Source organism: Magnolia sinica, chromosome 13, assembly GCF_029962835.1.
Source record: "Magnolia sinica isolate HGM2019 chromosome 13, MsV1, whole genome shotgun sequence".
Lineage (NCBI taxonomy): Eukaryota > Viridiplantae > Streptophyta > Magnoliopsida > Magnoliales > Magnoliaceae > Magnolia > Magnolia sinica.
The window spans coordinates 17,854,245-17,874,109 of record NC_080585.1 but is presented as its reverse complement, the minus strand read 5'-3'; the positions used below and the strand labels follow the sequence as shown (position 1 = coordinate 17,874,109).

The 19,865-nt window shown below is 37.3% G+C and overlaps 1 protein-coding gene across 3 annotated transcripts in view; it reads right to left on the bottom strand.

Moving 5' to 3' along the window:
* Positions 1-892: 892 nt before the first annotated feature.
* The window catches only part of LOC131223037 (probable tocopherol cyclase, chloroplastic), a 46,181-nt gene continuing 27,208 nt past the window's right edge, over positions 893-19,865 (bottom strand). For 2 of the 3 annotated variants that reach the window (XM_058218318.1, XM_058218317.1), the window contains 7 exons: positions 17,378-17,454; positions 10,053-10,222; positions 6,156-6,253; positions 5,039-5,146; positions 4,282-4,398; positions 3,037-3,186; positions 1,092-1,435 (listed from right to left, as the gene is read on the bottom strand). In XM_058218318.1, coding sequence (XP_058074301.1) covers positions 1,259-1,435; positions 3,037-3,186; positions 4,282-4,398; positions 5,039-5,146; positions 6,156-6,253; positions 10,053-10,222; positions 17,378-17,454 — 897 coding nt within the window. In that variant the 3' untranslated portion in view covers positions 1,092-1,258. Of the gene's footprint in view, positions 1,436-3,036; positions 3,187-4,281; positions 4,399-5,038; positions 5,147-6,155; positions 6,254-10,052; positions 10,223-17,377; positions 17,455-19,865 lie in introns of all 3 variants that reach the window. The other variant, XR_009160268.1, reaches the window with a different exon arrangement.

Below are 19,865 nucleotides of genomic sequence, written 5' to 3'. Positions count from 1 at the left end.
ACGTGATATTAACACCACAATCTTTCCAATTGTTAATGATTTCTTAATGAAATGTCATGTGCTGTTGATGTTTTGCAATATCAATGGTTGTTTGGATGGTTAAATAGGCTAGATGGGATGGTCAACACATGCTTTTAAAGCCCCATTAAATGGGAACTTGTTATGTATGCATTCTTTTTGCAAATTTTTTATTTCTAAATATGCAAATATGTACATTTTAATAGCTCCTGAAGTTTTGCTAAAAATTCCACCGTTCTTCCCATGTTTCCATGCATTTCTGGTTATCAACGATATTATCGGCGATATTGATATTGTTTCTGTTTCACTGGCCAACAAAACTTGTAGTGATATTGATACTGAGAACATTGGTTACAAGAGATCAAAACCTTACCGATTAAAGCCCTAAGAAGAAAAGCATAAGCCTTTTTTCTTTAAAATCCCTCTAAAACCCTTAAGCATATTTAGAAAACCCTAATTCATACCCTAATCCCGATTAGACCCACTATATATACTATTGCAACCAAAATAGGAAACAAATCACACACTTTCACAATTCTCAATGTGCCTTCAATGGTACCTTTGATGTCATCGACAAATATCGAAGACTAATTGATGACATCGAAAAACCCTCGATGCCATCGAGTAGCAACCTCCAAACCATCCAACAGTCAACAACGATTTGTTCAAAATTTCTCGATGGGATCGACATATGCTTGATAGAATCGAGTGGTATAACAATGTCATCGACAAACCCTGTTACAAACAAATTTAATACATTAGACAACATTTGCATGGCTACTATCACTGGTAGCACCAATCGGGACTTTAATTATATAAAGGATATTATGCTGTCCATATTCAAAGCTAAAGAAAGAGCCAAATGATTGAAGGGTTGAAATTAGCGGCTAGCAAGGAACAGCTGCCGAAAAGCCTATTAGTAAAGCATGCTAGCATGCTCATATGTTTTTTGGGGTCGGTGATCAAATGAGGAACTACTTTCTGGATCCAGCTTAGGAGTTTTTATTTATTGGTATCCAACATACACTGTGAGCCCCATCAGATAAATTGTTTGGACTATAAAGCAGTATCAATGGCTAAAGTCCCAACGTATCATATTCCAATATGTCAGGATGTATTCAGAACAAAGCTCATATTATCATCTCATGATATTATTGCTTGTAAGGATTAAAGGATGCTGTTCTCTCATATTGAACAACTCCGATTAATTTTAAAATAGAATCCCTGAGTCACCGGATGGCTAAAAGCCAGGGGGTTTGAAAATTGGAACCATGTTGAAAATCCCCTCCACATCCACAGGAAATCTGAGAGCCTGACTAACCAACTCCGGTGAAGTGCTCATGCCTTTCCAGGTGTTGAACCATGGCCCTCCCCCAACTTCTAAAGCAGCCATGTCGCTGGTCACATCGAGAATAACCTGTAGGCAGACATAGCAAAGTATTCCAGCTAGTCAGCACAAAAACACCCAACTTCAGATATTTATGGAGTCAATGGTTTTTGGGGTGCATTTGGATGCACTAACAAATTCAATTACAATGATGATTCTGATAAACTGGAAATAACTTAAATCTTAGATACCAATTGCCAGCATCACGTTCAGGGTCAGGGATCAAATTGAAATTGCATTACTTCAGTGCTGGACTTGAAAGGAATTTTAACTTCAAAAGCATGATTTTTCCTCACTTCCTCTTCATTTTCACAATTTGATTCACTAGTGCATCCAAATGAGCATTTTCATCCAAACGAGCATTTTCAGAACCCAACTCACATTTAGATGGGCGAAGGCAGGTAAACCAACAGGATATGAGAAAGGGAGTGGATTTTATCTTTCCTTTTTCCCAACTATATTCAAGGTTTTATAAGGTTTCAACAACCAAACTTCCATTAGGAAGAAAAGAATCGCATTAAAAACAAGATTCAATTCAAATTAGAAACTGAAGTATAAGAAACAAGATGAAGAGAAAATCAGGAACATCCTTTTTAAACAGAAGATGAGGCAGTCCTATAAGAATGAGCAAGGTTTACCAACTCAAGTAATCAGAAAACTTGCCACGCCGTGAACCAAAGTAAAGGGATGTTTCTGTTTTCCCGAAGCCCGAAAGGCTATAAGTAAACACTCAAAATTTTTGAGGGGTACTAGAAATACTAAAAAATGGGGTGTCCAAGTACTCACAAAAAGTAAAAGAACTTCTAAAGCCAGTGTTTATACCATAGTTCTAAAACTCGGTGAATCAACTCAAAACTTGACTGAGTCAACTCGACTTGGCAGGATTTTGAGCTGTCAAATGGAAACTTGCTGAGTGGTATGACTAGGTTGGGTTTTGACAAGACTCATCAAGCCAGCACTCAGCCGACTTGATATGACTCGGCATGACTTGGTCAGTCATCATCACCATCACCATCACCATCATCATCATCTAAGCCTTATCCCAATTGATTGGGATCGGCTACATGAATCGTGTTCCACCATTCCACTCTATCAAGGTTCAGACCTTCAGTCAGACCATAGGTCATCAAGTCTTTTCGTACTACATCCACATCCTTTTGGGCCTTCCCCTTGCCTGTTTAGAGCATTCAACTTGTACCACTTCCCTACCATATGCGGTTGTATATGTTGAGGTATTTCAATCATTTTAGCAGTTTTCAACAGTTTTAAATATATTCAAGTAATAAAAATTCAATTATTAAAACTTCAAGTCGAGTTTATTGAAAAAGATCCTGAAGAACCGACCTTGCTTTTAGTTGCTAAGACTCAATCAAGTCTACAAGTTGATATGACCTAGCTAGACATAAAAAAAATCAAGTCAAGTTTTGAAGTCTTTGAACTACAGTTTATACTCCAAAACCTCAATTGAGTATCAACCAAGTTTAGATTCATTGTGTCCAAGTCGAGATTAATCTTTTTAAACCTTGGACTTGCATAAGATTCAAGTTTTTAAACTTTGGTTTCATGTAAAAACAAACTCACATTTCTTGGGTCTTTAGTAAAGAGGTAAGTGGAAAGAAAAGAAAACAAACCTTGCCTTTGCTGCCATCATATCTTTTTTCCCATATCTGTAACCTAAGATTGCCATAACATGTATCCTTGCATGCCAAAGCGAACCCAGCTTCCATCGTTGGAGCCCGTAGCGGTGTACCTGGCTCCTTTGTGGTTGCCTCTAATTCCGCCTTCCCAATAAAATTGAGTCAATGGATTAATAACAAGAATAGTTCCAAAAAACCATGAGTTTTTATTATTAAGATGAAGGTAAAAACAACATTCTCACAAAGCATAGAATAGCCAAAGCAATGCTACCTTTCAATGATATTCACAAATTTGTACTGGAAACTAAGAAGAAACTTGAAATTGGTGGGAAAAGCTCTTGTCATGTGTGGTTGACAATAAATAAACAAAGATTGCACCAAGTGGAGGAGAATCAAACCAAAATTTGGGTGTCTCCTTCACAAGTGTCAATTCTTCCAAGTTCCTGGTGCTCATTACTGAGTTCAACTTGGCTTATTTTTCAAAAAATTGTGAACTGTTTGGAAAGAAAGGAAGAATCTGCAAAAGGAAAGGATTCATTGCAGATGGTTAAAAGAAAAAAAGAAAAAAAAAAAGTAAATAGGGAATTTGGGAGGATGAAAATGATTGATACAAGGATCTGCAATCAAGGTCTAGGGTAAGGAATGGTAAAATATAGGAATTCACTAAGCATTTTTTGCATTATGGCTGAATGATGGGAGAATATTCTGAAGACAAGAATATTGACACCAATAGGGTTAGGTTAGGATTAAGTCTAGAGGAAAAAAAAAAACCAGAGAGAGAAAAATAAATAATAAACAAAACTCCCCTTGATAAACAAGGTGACCTCATGAAAGAATATGCAAATAGACTGATTCAACGGCTTTTTATAAAAACCCATAAAACTGCCCCCATGACAAACAAACAAACTTGGCATAGTACTGAGTTTTGAGTGATTAAATGTAAATATTCACCACCATATCAGCAAGTGGATTGGTAGATCAACTCATGAGAAGGATCAACCACAGGTTTTTTCACGAAACCAAGATGACCAACTCGGAAATGTTTTAGACACACGGATTTTCCTCAAGGTGGCTAGACTGGATTTCCATTATGACTTCTATACACGGATTTAATTAGACACAGTGAGCTTGTAGCACCATGCATCTACATATTTTTCTCAAGAAAGAATGCCCAATGTTGGATTCGAAGGATTTGAAACCATGTTGAACTAGAACAGAGTGAATGTAATAAATACTCACCTTATACATTTCATTTTCTGCAGATATATTCCAGTAACCCCATTGAGCAATTTCCCAACTAACAACACCAGTCCATGGTACAAATTCATAGAAAATTCCATTGTGGTGAACTCCAATCTGCACCAACAAACGTCAACATGACTGGTGAGAACATCAGAGTAAACACTCAGGTATGTACATCCTGACTTAATGCATCCAGAGATGTAAGTGTCCAAAATAATGACGACGACGACGATGAATATAAACGGCATCTCTTCCAAAGAATCACAAAAGTCTCCAGTTATTTGAAAATTATAGAATAATCTGATGCACCTCATTTGGATTGACATAATTAGTTACCGATGATTCAAAAGATTTTTCTAACAGAAATTTGATGCTTCTTCTATTTCATAGAATTCAATAAATATAATCAATTAAGCTGTATTTTAAAAGACATGGTGAAAACATAAGCCTTCAAAAAAACAAAAACAAAAACAAAACAAAAGAAAGGGGGGGAACATACTTGAAAATAATGGTGTCATTCTAAAGAAAAGTACATCCATGGGCTAATAAACTCTACTGAACACAGTATTGTTTGCTGAAAGTAAATGTAGACAGGTCCATTTTGTTGAGATCCTTGGATTGACCAGAATTGTATTCTTATGACGCTCTTAGAGAGTTCGAGTCCAACAATGGCATGAATGTGGCAAGAAATGAACATGAAAGAAAATGGAAGTTGGGAGAACATCAGGTAAGAGAGTTGCTATAGATGATTTACCATTGCAACCTCTTCATAGTTATCAGTTAATCCAGATAGCTTCCTCAATCCACCACCTGAAGTCAAAGCAACTTCCCCTGTTGCACCTTGAAACACATTACACTGGACCTGCAACAAGCTACCAACTGCTTATTCTCTCAGTAGACAAAAGGAAAATTAACTCATCTTTGCTTTTTAACTAAAATCAACAAAAATGTGCATTATTCAAATAAACCAAGAACAAGAACTTCACTCTTGAGGGTAAGATTAGAATGTGGAAAAAGCTTGAGATAAAGGAGAACGATTTAGACAGAAGTGTGCATATGTACAAGCACGTTCTTCTTGAAGCACTAAATTTACCACACATGTAAAGCATTAAGAAGTTCATAACATTTACGAAGTATGATTTAGAAAAGTACAGTGAGACTCAATGCATAGTAAAGCATGAATATTTGGACCCAATGGTGAAGTTTTTATGCTCACTATCTTATATAGATTAAAAGAATCCAGGTTAGACAGATATTGAGTTAGGTTTCAAACTAATTCCTATGCATATATATTTCTGGAAAATCTTTAGATTGATGAATTCTGCACGTTAATGAAATCATCATCATCATCTAAGTCTTACCCAACTAATTGGAGTCAACTAACTGGGGTCAGGCTACAGTAATCTAAATTTGTTTATCAGATAAATGAAATCTAATGACTAAAAAAGATAGGAAGAAATGGTTTCTCTTCTGATCTTTTGTTTTTTAGGTGTGAAAATTATCAATTCTGTTCCTCAGAAACTTGAGGTACCAAGAAGAATTTGATTCATTTATCCATCAACCTTCTCTATCATTGATTTTTCTTCTTCATGAAGACATTCAATTCCAGAAAATCCATACAATTTCATTTGTATGGTTAATAAATAATAAATCATTCACAAATCTTCAAATAGAATATAAGTACCTAGTTGATGTTTAAGGAGTGGTAATCACATAATTAATGTTCTCGATGAATGAATAAATCTGGAAATAAGAATTATGCTTTAAATCGCATGAAAAGAGGGTGGATTTATATGTCAAAATCTGTACTAAGTTTTGAGATAAATGCAACACATCTACAAAGAATGTCAAACAAACAAATAAACACCTACCCAGAACCATTTTTTTGGGAAGGCTGCGCCCCAATTTTTTTCGGAATAAGATGGTGCATTTTCAAATTCAAATCGTTCTCCATCCCACTCTATCCAACCTGTAACATACGATAGGAAACTCTGAGCATGCCATTATACAAATCATGGACTACATGTACAATGTTGAGTATTTTAATTTCAAAATGCAAGACTTAGTTCAACAGGCAAAATTGAAACATGTACACACTCATTCCAAGAAGCAAATATTTTGAAAGGGTGTTCCCATCAATAAGCATGCCCTCTTCCTGAGAAAAACAAAATCACTCCCTTGCAATACTCATTGGAAAGTGCATCTCCATTTTTGAATAGAAATGGCCCAAAGCTTGCTCAACACTTGCCACTAGCATTAGTTCGTAGTGAGGTCAAAAGCCAGATACAAAAATTGGGGGGGTGGAAATCCACCTGTAGGTCAAGATGCTGCTACCAACAGATTTCTGATTGTTCTAAACAAGGCACAAGGGTATGATAACCAGTTATGTGGAATACCCTAGTGATGGAACACCTAATAACTGTTAAGAAATCTCCTGAATTCATATTTCTTTGTTATGACAAAGGAAAAACTAAGATGTCTAATGTTTCCCAGGATTATCATTAAGCTACATCAACTTGGACTGTCAAAGTTGCATAAAGGGGTTAGAAATTGTGCGGCATACATCAATCATAAAAAATGGCTATTTCCTATTCTGGTAAGTAGGCAATTTTATTCCATTCCAGAAGCACCAAAAAAAGTCAAAGGCAAATGCTAAAAGATAAATCAATACAATACACCTTCATCCACCATAGCTAATACATCTTGTTCCATTTGTATTATCCTCAACCCATTAAAAGTTCAATACCTATAACTTTAAAGAACTCGATAGAGAATTTAGTTGTTTTTCAGAAAGTAGGAAAAATGCTAAGAGAAAAAAAAAAAAAAAAAAAAGCTATAAATGATCATAAATGAGAATAGAAGTATTGAAAAAAGGAAAGGAAGCTTTTCAAAGGACAGCACGTGAGGACTAGCTCCTAGATCTGAAGGGAAGAATGTGGTTAATGGAAAATGGATATACAATTTAAAGGTGAAGTTTGATGAGGTTGAGCATTACAGACCAGTGTTTTAAATATCAATGATATCAGCCGATATATCCCATGATATATCTTGAATCCCACCTGTGCAATACGAAACACACGAGTAGTGGAATCTATCCCACATGTTCGATCCGGTGAGCTTTTTTTTTTTTTTTTCCGATCATTTTTTTCTGTAAATCATGTTAAATCAGTGTCAAATTGTTACAAATCCATGATTTTTCATGTTTCTCATGGCATGAAAAATCATGGATTGGGAGCTTCGATTTCGAGATTTAGAGGAGAATGACCGAGTTGCGGAAAATTGAAAAAAATCAAAATCAAACATGTTATGTAACCTAATCTAGTGATTCTTCTTTTTCTTTTGAATGTATTGCTTGTGTTTCCACACATCTTCTTACATTTATAAATTATATGAATAGACTTTGAATATACTTACATCAATTCAGTTAGACAACACATAGATTAGGACCCCATACAAAGAAAACCTATTATGTGCAACTGTTTTTTGTAATGTTTTGATTTGTGTATATTGATGTCTTCTTTAACAATCATTGAAAAATTCAACCAATTTCCAATGTTTCCCCATGTTTTCAACCACAACGATACATTACACGATACAACTGATATATCCCATGCGATAACCGATACGTATCCGTATCCCAAGGGTGCGATACGTAACGTGATACCGATATTTCAAACATTGTTACAGACCAAGAGTTGTTAAGATTGTTGCAGTTGAGATAGGTTGCCACGTGGCAACTCCTCATCACTTCCACGACTGCTTTGCATAGCTTTTTGAGCCACTTATTGGTTGTGTAAGTCATGATAAAATTGACCACAAATTGGACCTCAAATCTTCAATCTAAAAACAGAACATGAGGGGACCAAATGCAACTCCATACTACCTAATCCCACGTTCCAAACAGGCCCTAAGATTGTTCAGATTTTATTATTGAAAATGTATTACATAAACAAACACTAGGATTGTTTGGATATTCATTGAACAGAATTGCAGCCCTTCAATTCAGTTAAGAGGAAATGATCCTAGCGAAGTTAGCCCCTCCATTTTAAATGAGGGACCAACCCCCAAACTGCAATTAGTGTTGTTTCAACTCCAACTTGAAAACACAGGACCCATAATGACGGGTCTGGTTGTCATTGTGAATTAAAATGCTGCCAGCCCTGCTTTGGTCTGTACAAAATGGATTGAATGAATTGCACCCAGTCCAATTGAGCATCAAATGCATCCAAAGAGCCTGTTTGCGTGATGGCCACTCGAATAAATAAAAAATCAGATTGATCACCCAATCTTTTTCATTTTGAGCAGGAGAGGAACAAAACCGATTGCAGAACAGTGCCTTTTTCTTCTTCTTTTTTTCATGTGTTTCTGCCTTTGGCAAGGGATGTTTTGCATAAACCAAATGTCCAAGTTTTTCAGACTCAGACCCCTTTGAATTAGAAATCCAAAAAATCCAGATTTTACTTCCATCCAAACACGGGCCTAACAGTATTTGACAACCTCCCTCTTCAGCTATCATTATTAACAGCAATCAAAGTGTGATATGGATATGGCTCAAAACACAGTTTACCAAAAAAGGACAAGGTGTGTACATATCTTTCTTTTCATTTTCTAAAAGAGAAGGAGAAGCTTGAAACTGGACAACAAAAGCCTATGTACATTCCACCCAGTGGAAAGATTGCAAACATTGTCACCAAAAGTAGAGTAATAAAGTCCCTTGATATACATTGATACACCACACTCTGACAGCTTAAGCTTTTAGAGTAAATGGTTGTTTGACATGGTATCAAAGCGGTAGGTCAAGTGTTCGAATCCTGGGAGCAACAAATACACCTCGGTTAATATATTCTCCCACGGGGGGCAAGCCTGGCCTATTTATGGTGTGAGTGTCCCTCCACGCTTGCCCTGTATGTTCCTGTGCAAGGGAGTGTTGAAGTGTTAAAGTCCCTTGATATACATTGATATGCCATCCTTTAACGGCTCAAGCTTTTAAAGAAAGTGGTTGTTTGACATGGTATCAGAGCGGAAGGTCTTATGTTCAAATCTCAAGAGCAGAAAATATGCCTCGCTAATATATGACTCTCCCACACGGGGTCAGGAAAATCAGGTCCGGCCCAGGGACCGGGAAATCAAGCCCGGCCTATTTATGGCGTGAGTGTCCCTCCACCCTTGTCAGTATCTTCCTGTGCGGAGTTCCCAACCTGCACATGCGGGGGAGTATAGGAGTAATAAAGTCCCTTGATATACATTGATACACCACACTCTGACAGCTTAAGCATTTTTATCTTAAGCTTTTAGAGTAAATGGTTGTTTGACAAAAAGACCATTAAGAAAAAGGCATGACTCTATCAAGCAGCCCATCAGTGCCCTAATCATGCATATCATTGACTTGTTCATTTCTCCTGTAACTTGTTGGCAATGATAAGTTAGTAAGGGATTCATTTGTCATTCCAATTTTAGGTTTGGGGTATTTGTCAAAAAATAAAATAAAAATAGACACCTATCATTGCACGTAAATGCACTTACAAACCATATCAAAACAAGAACCTTCCAATCTAGACACTGGACTGATCAAGCATAGTGCACTTTTTACTGGTCATTAGAATCTATTCCTTTTCTTCTTCTTCTTATTCTTCTTCTTTCTCATAGGTAATACTCGAACCCAAACATCAATGTAGAAATGCTGTGCGCCTACCATTGAACTACTGGTTTGAACCCCATTAAAGTCTGAATTATTTATTAGATGTGAAATTAACCAAAGTAATTCATACCTGTTGACAATCCACCTGCCATACAAATTTGCCAATGTGGTTCAAATATGGGAAAAGCTGCAAGCCACCCTGCCGTAGATTTTTGTTTCGAGTCAACATTACCCCAACCATAGACAGGACGCGTACTGTACTCCCAACGTGCAGTCTTGACAATTTTCATGTTATCTGACCTATCATTTAAAGCAAATGGTCAAACAAATGCATGTGTTCAGATCAAGTATGAACTATAATTTATGAATAAGGTCATTTAGCAAAAAAGAAGATATGTCCATGTAAACCAACGCATAATAAACAAAGCTAATCATTTAGCATAAAAAATTTCAACCTGCGCAACACCAACAACATATGTGAAGTGTGAAGTCATCATATTTCTTAAATCATGTAAAGCATTCGTATGATCCATACAGGCCATGCTACCCCGGCCTCCATAAACAGGGAGTCACACCTGTGTTTGACACATACCATATAATTGTACTTCTATAAAACCATCCTCTTATGCAAGGTGTAGATGTGATAGGAAAACAGGTCCTCGTCATCCAAAGCTTCTCGTAAATGATAAACTTTTATATTTTAAACTGGGAGTCACACCTGTGCTTGACACATACCATATAATTGTACTCCTATAAAGCCATCCTCTTATGCAAGGTGTAGATGTGATAGGAAAACAGGTCCTCGTCATCCAAAGCTTCTCATAAATGATAAACTTTTATATTTTTACACAGATTGCAGCACAAATAACTAGAAAATACACTAGAGATTTGACATGTGATGTCTCCTTCGCAGAAAGGGCCAGTGACGAAGGACACCTTTCTCCTAACAATACCAAATTCCAAACATTGCATTATGAAAGGTCATTAGGTCCGCCAAGTGATTAAAGCTGCAACAATGTACAATATGGCTCGATAGAGTTGATCGGGACTTCCTGGATTATATGCTAACCAGAATGGGCTTCAATTTGGCCCATTTTTCCATCCTGATTAATGGCTCTCCAGCAGGCTTCTTCAGCAGCTCAAGAGGTCTAAGACAAGGGGATCCCCTTTCTTTGTCCCTCTTTCTTTTGGCAGAGGAAGGTTTGCACAGTCTATTTGTGAGAGGAGAGAGATACATAATGATCCAGTGGCTTCAGGATAGAAGTCTGTCAGTATCCCATTTACAGTTCACAGATGACACGATGGTTTTTATAATGCTTCGTCTAGAGAAGTGAAGAACATCAAGGTCATCATTAAGATGCTTTAAGGCACTGTCAGATCTCAAAGTCGACCTAAGATTGTTAGGTCTATGGATAAGGTGGGTTGTAAGATCCAAGAGCTTCCATTGTCATAGCTTGGGCTCCTACTGGGGTCCAGTGGTTCTTGCAGATCTATGTGGGACCTTGTGATTGAAAGAATGGATAATCAAGTGCTTTAGACAAAAGGAGTATCCACCTGGTGAAGTGGGATGAAGTCCAGAAGGCTAAAGAAGGAGAGTTGGGCATCGGGAAGAAATGGGAGAAGAACATAAGTTTATTAAGCAAAGGGTGGTGGAGCTTTGGAAGAGAAAAGGATGCTTTTCAGCATGAGGTTATCTTCGAAAATATGTGTGACTAATAGCGGGTGGGATCCTGGTACCAAAGGAGAGAACAAAAGTGCCAAAGATTTGGAAGGATATTCTAGGTTTGGGGGATCCTTCAAAACATTGGGAAAAGACTCTTCTCAAAGAGTTAAAATTCTCAGTCAACAACAGCAAATCCACGCTTTTTTGGGAGGATGAAAGGATCGACAGCAGCTCTCTCACTGTTAGATTCTCAACACCATATAGATTATTGCAGATTAGGCATGTTTCAGTTGAAGATTGCATAGAGATCTCTGGGAACCTAAGGGATGAAGAAATTGATGATCTGCAGGCCCTCCTGTCCATCTTAAATGTTGCTGCATCCAAAGCTGAAACGCAATAGAATCTGGAATTGGGACAGATTGGGGAAGTTCACCCGACCTATTTGAGGAAGTTAACTCTTATCAAGGTGACTTTTGCTAACCTGCTTATCTTTCTTTCTTTCTTTTTTTCAATCCCTTTTCAAAATTCCAACTTCAATAGTAGCAAAACAGAAAATTCAAAGACGATTCTTACAGGTTGATGCTTTGGACAAAAGAAGTATCCACCAAATGAAGTGGGATGAAATATAGAAGGCTAAAGAGGGAGAGTTAGGAATCGGGAAGATATGGGAGAAGAACATAAGTTTATTAAGCAAACGGCGGTGGTGCTTTGGAAGAGAAAAGGAAGCTTTTCAGCGTAAGGTTATCTTTAAAAAAATATCGTTTGATTAATAGGGGGTGGGATCCTGGTACCAAAGAAGAGAACAAAAGTGGCAAAGATTTGGAAGGATATTGTAGGGTTGGGGGATCCTTCCAAACAGTGGTTAAAGACTCTTCTCTAAGAGTAAAAATTCTCAGTCAACAAAGGTGAATCCGTACTTTTTTGGGAGGATGAAAGGATCGACAGCAGCCCTCTGACTGGTAGATTCCCAACACCATATAGATTAGTGTAGGTTAGGCACATTTCAGTTAAAGATTGCATAGAGATCTCTGGGAACCTAAAGGACGAAGAAATGGATTATCTGCAGGCCCTCCTGTCCATCTTAAATGTTGTCAAACTGCATTCAGAGATGATGACAATAGAATCTGGTAATGGGACAGATTGGGGAAGTTCACAGTTCACTCAACCAATTTGTCCCCCCCCCCCCCCCCCCAAAAAAAAAAAATAATAATAAATAAATATAATAAAAAAGGAGTCTACATTTGTGTGGCTTGCTATTAGACAAAAGATCCTCGCAGTTGACAATCTGCAAAAAAAAAAAAAAAAAAGTGGCATATATCCCAAACAGATACCTTTTGTGCAAGTTGAACAAAGAAGACATTGCCCATTTGTTTCTCCACTGCCCAGTTGCAGTAGTGATTTGGAATTCTGTTCTTGAGATGTTTAACTTCTCTTGATTGGAGGAATGAGTCAGTTAAAAGATGAATTCATTAGTGGAGTTCTTGCCCAATGTCCAGCGATTCCAAGATCATTTGAAACCTGGTCCCTTTTGCTACTTGCTGGGAAATATGGATGAAGAGAAACAACAGAATCTTTGAGGATGTCCAGAGTCCCATTGAAGCCCTCAAAGAGAAGATTGGTGGCTCCATTTCTGAGTGGGCAGCAATGTTGTCTTCTAAGCTTAGGGGCCGCCTATCTCAGGGATTAGGAGAGTCTGGGGGTCTTAGCGTTTTGATGTCTCTCGGCTCCCCTGGGTAAACTATTCGTTTAACTGGATGAGTTGGGTTCTTCTTGCCATTTCAGTTGTTTCTTCCCTAGGCAGTTTGCCATTGTTATCCTTGATCTTCAGATCTTTAATGAAATATCATTATTTGTTCAAAAAAAAAAAAAAGTACAGTATGGCACATGTGAATGCATCCACTACCAGTACCATGGGAAACATTACTATTTCACCCTTTGCAAATCTAAACTAGGCTTTTCATGCCAGTGTTGCCCATGAACAAGGCTTCTCCATATATCAATAAGCATTAAGAGGTATAGAAGTAGCCTTGTTACCTGGCAATAATCTTTTGGATCAATCTCTTAGTATCTGGTTGTATTGTATACAATTCAACTCAGTGGATTGTTTAGAGAAGATCTATTTAGTAATGGCAATTTTCAACGCAGTTCTAAAGAATTCTCACACTAAAATGATGACAAGGCCATGAAAGAGCTTCCCAGACGCATACATATCTCATCCCTAATAACTACTTTTACACAAAAAAGGCCATTAAGCTTCTACCAATCAGATTTTCAATTCAAGGACTACGCATATTTATGTAAGCCCTCAACAAAAATGGCCCAGAAGAGTTATTACCCAATCTCAAAAGTTAATCCATTAAGACACTACATCTTTTGACCATGTCAATGAGAGATTTGTCTTGTCAGGGAGTACCCAATCTCACAAGTCAATCGATTAAGAGACTACATCTTTTGACCATGTCAATGAGAGATTTGTTTTGTTAGGGAGTGATAGTGATGAGGACATTACGTCACGTACACCCTTACATATGTATCAGAGGAGGAGGTGGGCCGCGCTGATTTCCCTGTGGCTAGGTGAGTACTCGTGATCATGCTGAAAACCCCATGCGCATGTGCGAGCATCTGGAAGACCCCACACTGGGAAGATACACATGGGCTACTTGATGGAGTGATCCAAACTGTTGGATCAAAGGGACGCAACGATCAGGCCATTGATCATTGATCGTCCACATCAATTTTAGACTATCATATTTTAGGATTTAGTTTTTTATTATTTTACATTTGGACACATTATGAGTATTTTAGTTTGATTTTATTTAGACTAGGGCTATTTTCGTTAAAATTCACAAGATAGGAATTTTTGTAATTTTTGAAACTTCTTGGATCTATAAAAAGAAGGGGGCGTGTGACCTTTCTCCCATTGGATTTTGTAATAATTATAAAAAAAATAAAAAATTTAAAAAAAAAAAAAGACAGAGAGAAAAGCTCTTGCTTTCTTCTCTCATCTTCATGCGATTTGAAGATACTTCCATGTGATTTGGAAGGAAGATTGGTGCGAGGCTAATCTTCATCAACGGAGGTGCGAGGTCTCCATCTATCCCCACGTCACCTTCTCTTTTCTTCCCCATCTAGGTATTTTTCTTCATGTTCTCCATTCTCCCCATCACAGATCTTCGTCTTCTACCAAACCCAACATTCCCATACCCATTCACAATCCAAACCCTAACTGACCAAAACTCATCCCACGCCACACGTGTGATCATACGGCGAAACGTGTGAATCCCACCTGCCCTTTTGGCTTCCCACCATCATTATATCAAAACTCCTTTCTTTCATCCCCGAAACCCTAACCCTAAATCTAAAATTCCTAATTTTCCTACTTTCTCAAATTACCCAATCCCTAATTTGCAGCCTAGGTTGTATTAGGTTTCCTATTTTGAAATAGACTATACCCTATAATAATTACATGTCCCTACATTCATTAGATCCTAGTTTCTTTTTATTTGATAATCTTGTGTTACGATGTTAGTAGCTTAGGTCAGGATTATGCATGATTTTCTTTTGATTTTCATGATATTTACGATGAATATAGCGATGATTCTGTTTTTTTGTTAAATATCTTAATTCGGTTATTTGATCTCGCATGTTACTTAGTTCATGCATCGATCCTACATCAGATCGACAGAGTAGAATTGGACCAAATCTACTTATGAATGGGTGAAAATGGGAACCCAGGACAAATTTTTGTGCTAAGATCAGGCGAAGAATTAGCAAAAATATAAGTCATATTAGTCCAGTATTTGCTAAATTTCAAGAAAAGTGACAGAACAAATTCAATAAAATGATGTACTGCAAATCTCCTAATAAAAGGAAACACGAAATCATCATAACCACTCTCTCCTTGTCCCAGCTATGAGGGGTAGGCTTAAGAGGGAAATATGAGATGTCTTGTCAAATTCAGAGTGGAAATAGTTCAAGAAACTTCAAAATGGCCTTGATATAAGAGCATTTGGAGATGTTTCTTGCAAAAATAAAAATAAAAAATCACCTGAATCTACTGTGAATTTCAGAGGGATAATATAAAGTATTTGAGTGATATGCATTGCTTGGTTTTCATGCTGAAAAGAGGAAAACATCGCCTCTTGATATTCACTTCGGTAGTTTCTATCTACTATTTAATATTTTTTTAAGGGCTCCTACTTTTTTAAAAATAATCTAGGATTGATCCTGAAGGCTAATTGATATTATTACAGACCCATATGAGCATTTATGTAAGACGGAAAAAAGAAGGGCATGTACCAGATAGAAGAACTGAAACAGAGCGTAAATAATAATAATGCCTAGGGTTGATACTTGAGCAGGTTTGCGTCGGGTTGAGGATCAAGCCAAGCCCAACTTGATCTTAAGAGGCCACAACCCAACCTGAATTCCTCCATACTCGACCCAACCCGATCCGACCAAAAACCATGTGATTGTTCTAAAATCAACCTGACCCATATTTTGCTCAACCAGACCTAATTTGATTTCATATCGAGTTGGCATTTTCCAACCCGAACTCGACTCCAAGACCTTGACAACCCAATCCAAAGTTGGGTTGGGTCAACCGGGTTCAGGTCAACACAAACCCCAGTTGAAGTCTTAATAATGCAGCAATAGTATGTGACACTAAGTGTACACATCCAATAAAGCAGCCTGAGTTCTCTAATAAGAAACATACCGTGATCCCTTGCAATAGTGTTAGTGGGAAAATAATGATATGCTAGACAAAAATGCAATACGTGTTCGCACGGTACATGCTCAACGAATCACCGTAGAGATGACAGAGGTGCCATTAGGCTCTGGATCGCTGGGTGAGATTTCTCAAATCTCAACAATCTACATGGATGTTTTTGGTCATTTTGTTTCCTCTGTTGATTCTTATGCTTTCATTAGTTGCTGCATATAGCAATCAACATTTTGGACTTTGCTATTCCACAAACTCAAGAAACCGCCATCAAATCTTGGAAATTTCAGCTGCATATGCCAACTGGCATGCTTATCCAGTGCGATAGTTTTGGGGTGTCAAGTAACAAGTGGGAGAAAGGTTTCTAAGGCCATATTGGTCACACATGTGCAAGCACATGCCAACAATGGTTGCCTAAGGCAACAAATGGAAGCAATTCAAGATCAACCTATCACTTAGAAATCAAGTGGCACTTTGTATGCCTCGTAAACTCTTGAAGCTACCAGTGGTAGTCTAGTACTATCAAAGAGAGCCAAAGTAATACGACACAGTCAAATGAGTATATCAGCAGCACAAGAAACAACAATCTTGCCATGCACTATGTGCAAGCAGAAAGCCTGTGAGTAAGCAAGAATCCCGCTACTTGCTACTGCTGCAAGGAACAGAGATGAAGCGACAGAAGTGAGTGGTAAACGATTCATCAAGCTTAGCAACCACCAGAATAGGATGAAAGTTTGACTTCTTGAAAATCAAGGAGTAAAATTCCATCATCTGCATCAAATAGACTTCATAATGCAGGATTTGCTGTAAATAAGGACAGTTTCAGATTTTGATGAACTACAAGCACGAGAAGTGAGGTTGTAGCTGTAGCAAAAGCACCTAACCAAGGAAGCAGAGACTTCCTAGCAGCATAAGTAAGAACCAATCAATTTTATTTCGTTGAAGATTTCAACGATCATTTTCAGAAAATAATCATGCCACTTAAAATGCAACCATATCCACCATATCTACTTACTCCTAAACATATACTACAAAATTTAGATCCTGCTGTAATGAAGAAATTGCATGCCTTCCATCATCACGAATAAATCCTTGATGCCAAATTGGGCTGACCTGGAACCCTTCTAACACACGGTTATTGAATTCCTGTACAAAATAAACAAGAGTCAAGGTTTCTTGAGAGTATCATAACTTAGGATGCTAATAAGATACAACAGTAATTATTAAATACATTAAAAAAATGGACCTAGAAGATGCAACCAAGTATGATGCTTGCTTGACCACAATGTCTTAAATATCATTATTGCGTAATGTATTGCACCCTTCGGATATGGATAAATATCGGTTATTGCATGAGATATATCGGTTGTATCTCGTAATATATCGTTGTTGTTGGGAAACATGGGAACATTGGGAAATTGGTCGAATGTTTCAATGAAACTTTAGGGATTGTTGAAAAAGACATCAGTACACACTTAGAAATCAAATATTACCCAAAAAAAAAAGTGCACATAATTGGGGTTTCCTTTGTATGGGGTCCTAATATATGTGCTTTCCAACTGAACGAATGGAAGTATATTCTAAGTCTATTCATATAATTTATAAACCTAAGAAGACATATATGGAAACATAAGCAATACATTCAAAAGCAAAAGAAGAATCGCTAGATCAGGTTACATACAGGTTTAATTTTGTGTTTAGATACAAAGATTGCAACTGATTTGTGATAAATTGAGAAATTTTGTTTTTTCTCAATTCTCCGCAACTTGACCCATCTCCTCCTAATTCGAAATCAAAGTTCCAAATCCATAATTTTTCATGAAAAACATGAAGAATCATAGATTTGTAACCATTTGACACTGGTTTAACATGATTTACAACAAAGACATGGATCAAAAATTGAAAATGCTCACTGGATCGAATAGGTGGGATATATCGACACTACCTATGCGTTTCGTATTGCACAGGTGAGATACAAGATATATCGTGAGATATATTGGCTGATATCGTTGATATTTAAAACACTGCTTGACCAATTTCACATAGTATTTGCATCTTAAAATAGTTGAGATTAACTGACTTTACTGATAGCTCAAGTCATTTACTTTCTAATTAAAATGTAATTCCAATCAGCAATGACCAATTAATTTAATACCATCCATAGAAATGTTTCAGGGGACAACAAAATGCAAATCAATTGTCAACTGGTGAAGTATCAAGGTTGTAACAAATATAGTACATGTCAATGCCTTTCTTGCACAACTGTTTATCATGAAGAATATATTTCAAAATAATACTTCGAGATTTGGAAGCCCTCACTGGATCAAGAAAGACAATAGTCTAATACCAAACAGGGAATGAGTCGATTCTGAATGTTAAGGAGTTCAGATGTTCATTTTGAGGGCTTATTTGTTTCTTGTCTTTAGATTATTGAAATGGTTGTCTTTTGATAATTTTGACTAATTAATTTTGGAAATGGTTGATCTTTGTTTTATCTTCACCTGTTTAACATGTTACTTCTTTTCTCTAAGGTGAAACAGTTGAAGCTAGGGTAAGCATCGAAACTTTCGATGCTGAGATTCCAAGAAAATATCAACTCAAAAAATTAAAGAAAAAAAAGAGTATCCGCTCAAAATAGGTGTGGTCTGACCATTGCAGGTCATACCCATGCTTTGTTTGAACCTCATAAGTATCTAGTTCTTCGCATGTGCATGTTTTGCAATTATTCCTTTGCCAGCTTTTTGCAAAATGAGGTGACGACAAATGTCAAGACAACCCACCCTGGTTAACAACTGTTTTAGTTCCGTCTAGTCACAAGATTTCAGAGTTCAATTTTCAAAACACAAGTGCACAAGGAAATTGGAGATTAGGTTTGGCACAATCAATTACAATTTGATATAAGAGCTGCATGTTTGTGCGCAAATGAGCAAAAACGTCGCTTCAACAAATGTATCAATGTAATCACTTCTACTGAGGGATGGCACGATGTGGGTGTGCAAAAAATAGGTACAACAACCAAGTTCAAATCAAGATTGGAAGATTTTCCCAATCTTAAGACAATTCGACAACTATTCTACTGTCAGATGCAAGGTGTTCCAAAATAACGTTATGATGTGGGCCGTAACGGTCATTACGGCCCCCCGTATCGGCCGTTACGGCCCTTTTCTTTTTTTTTTTTTGAAAAAACTGTTACAGGACCGTTACAAGGCTGTTACGGACCATTACAGGGCCTTTACGGCCGTTTCAACCCCGTAATGCGTAACAGTTATCACTGTTACCATTACGTAATGGCCGTTACAGCCGTTACATAACCGATTTTGAATACCTTGGTCAGATGTCATTAATTTTCACTAGGCCATGCTCTTGTTTGCCTGGACATGCAAAACACCTTTTACAACAATCTTATCTTGGAAAGATCATGAACAGAGACAGACATATTCTAAAATTGATGCGTCCTCTTGACAAATACCCAGGACAAAACATGTTATTCCAACCAGCACAAGGAAGTTAGGTATGTGAGAATTGAATGAATAAAAGCTGAAGCAACAAGTAACGCC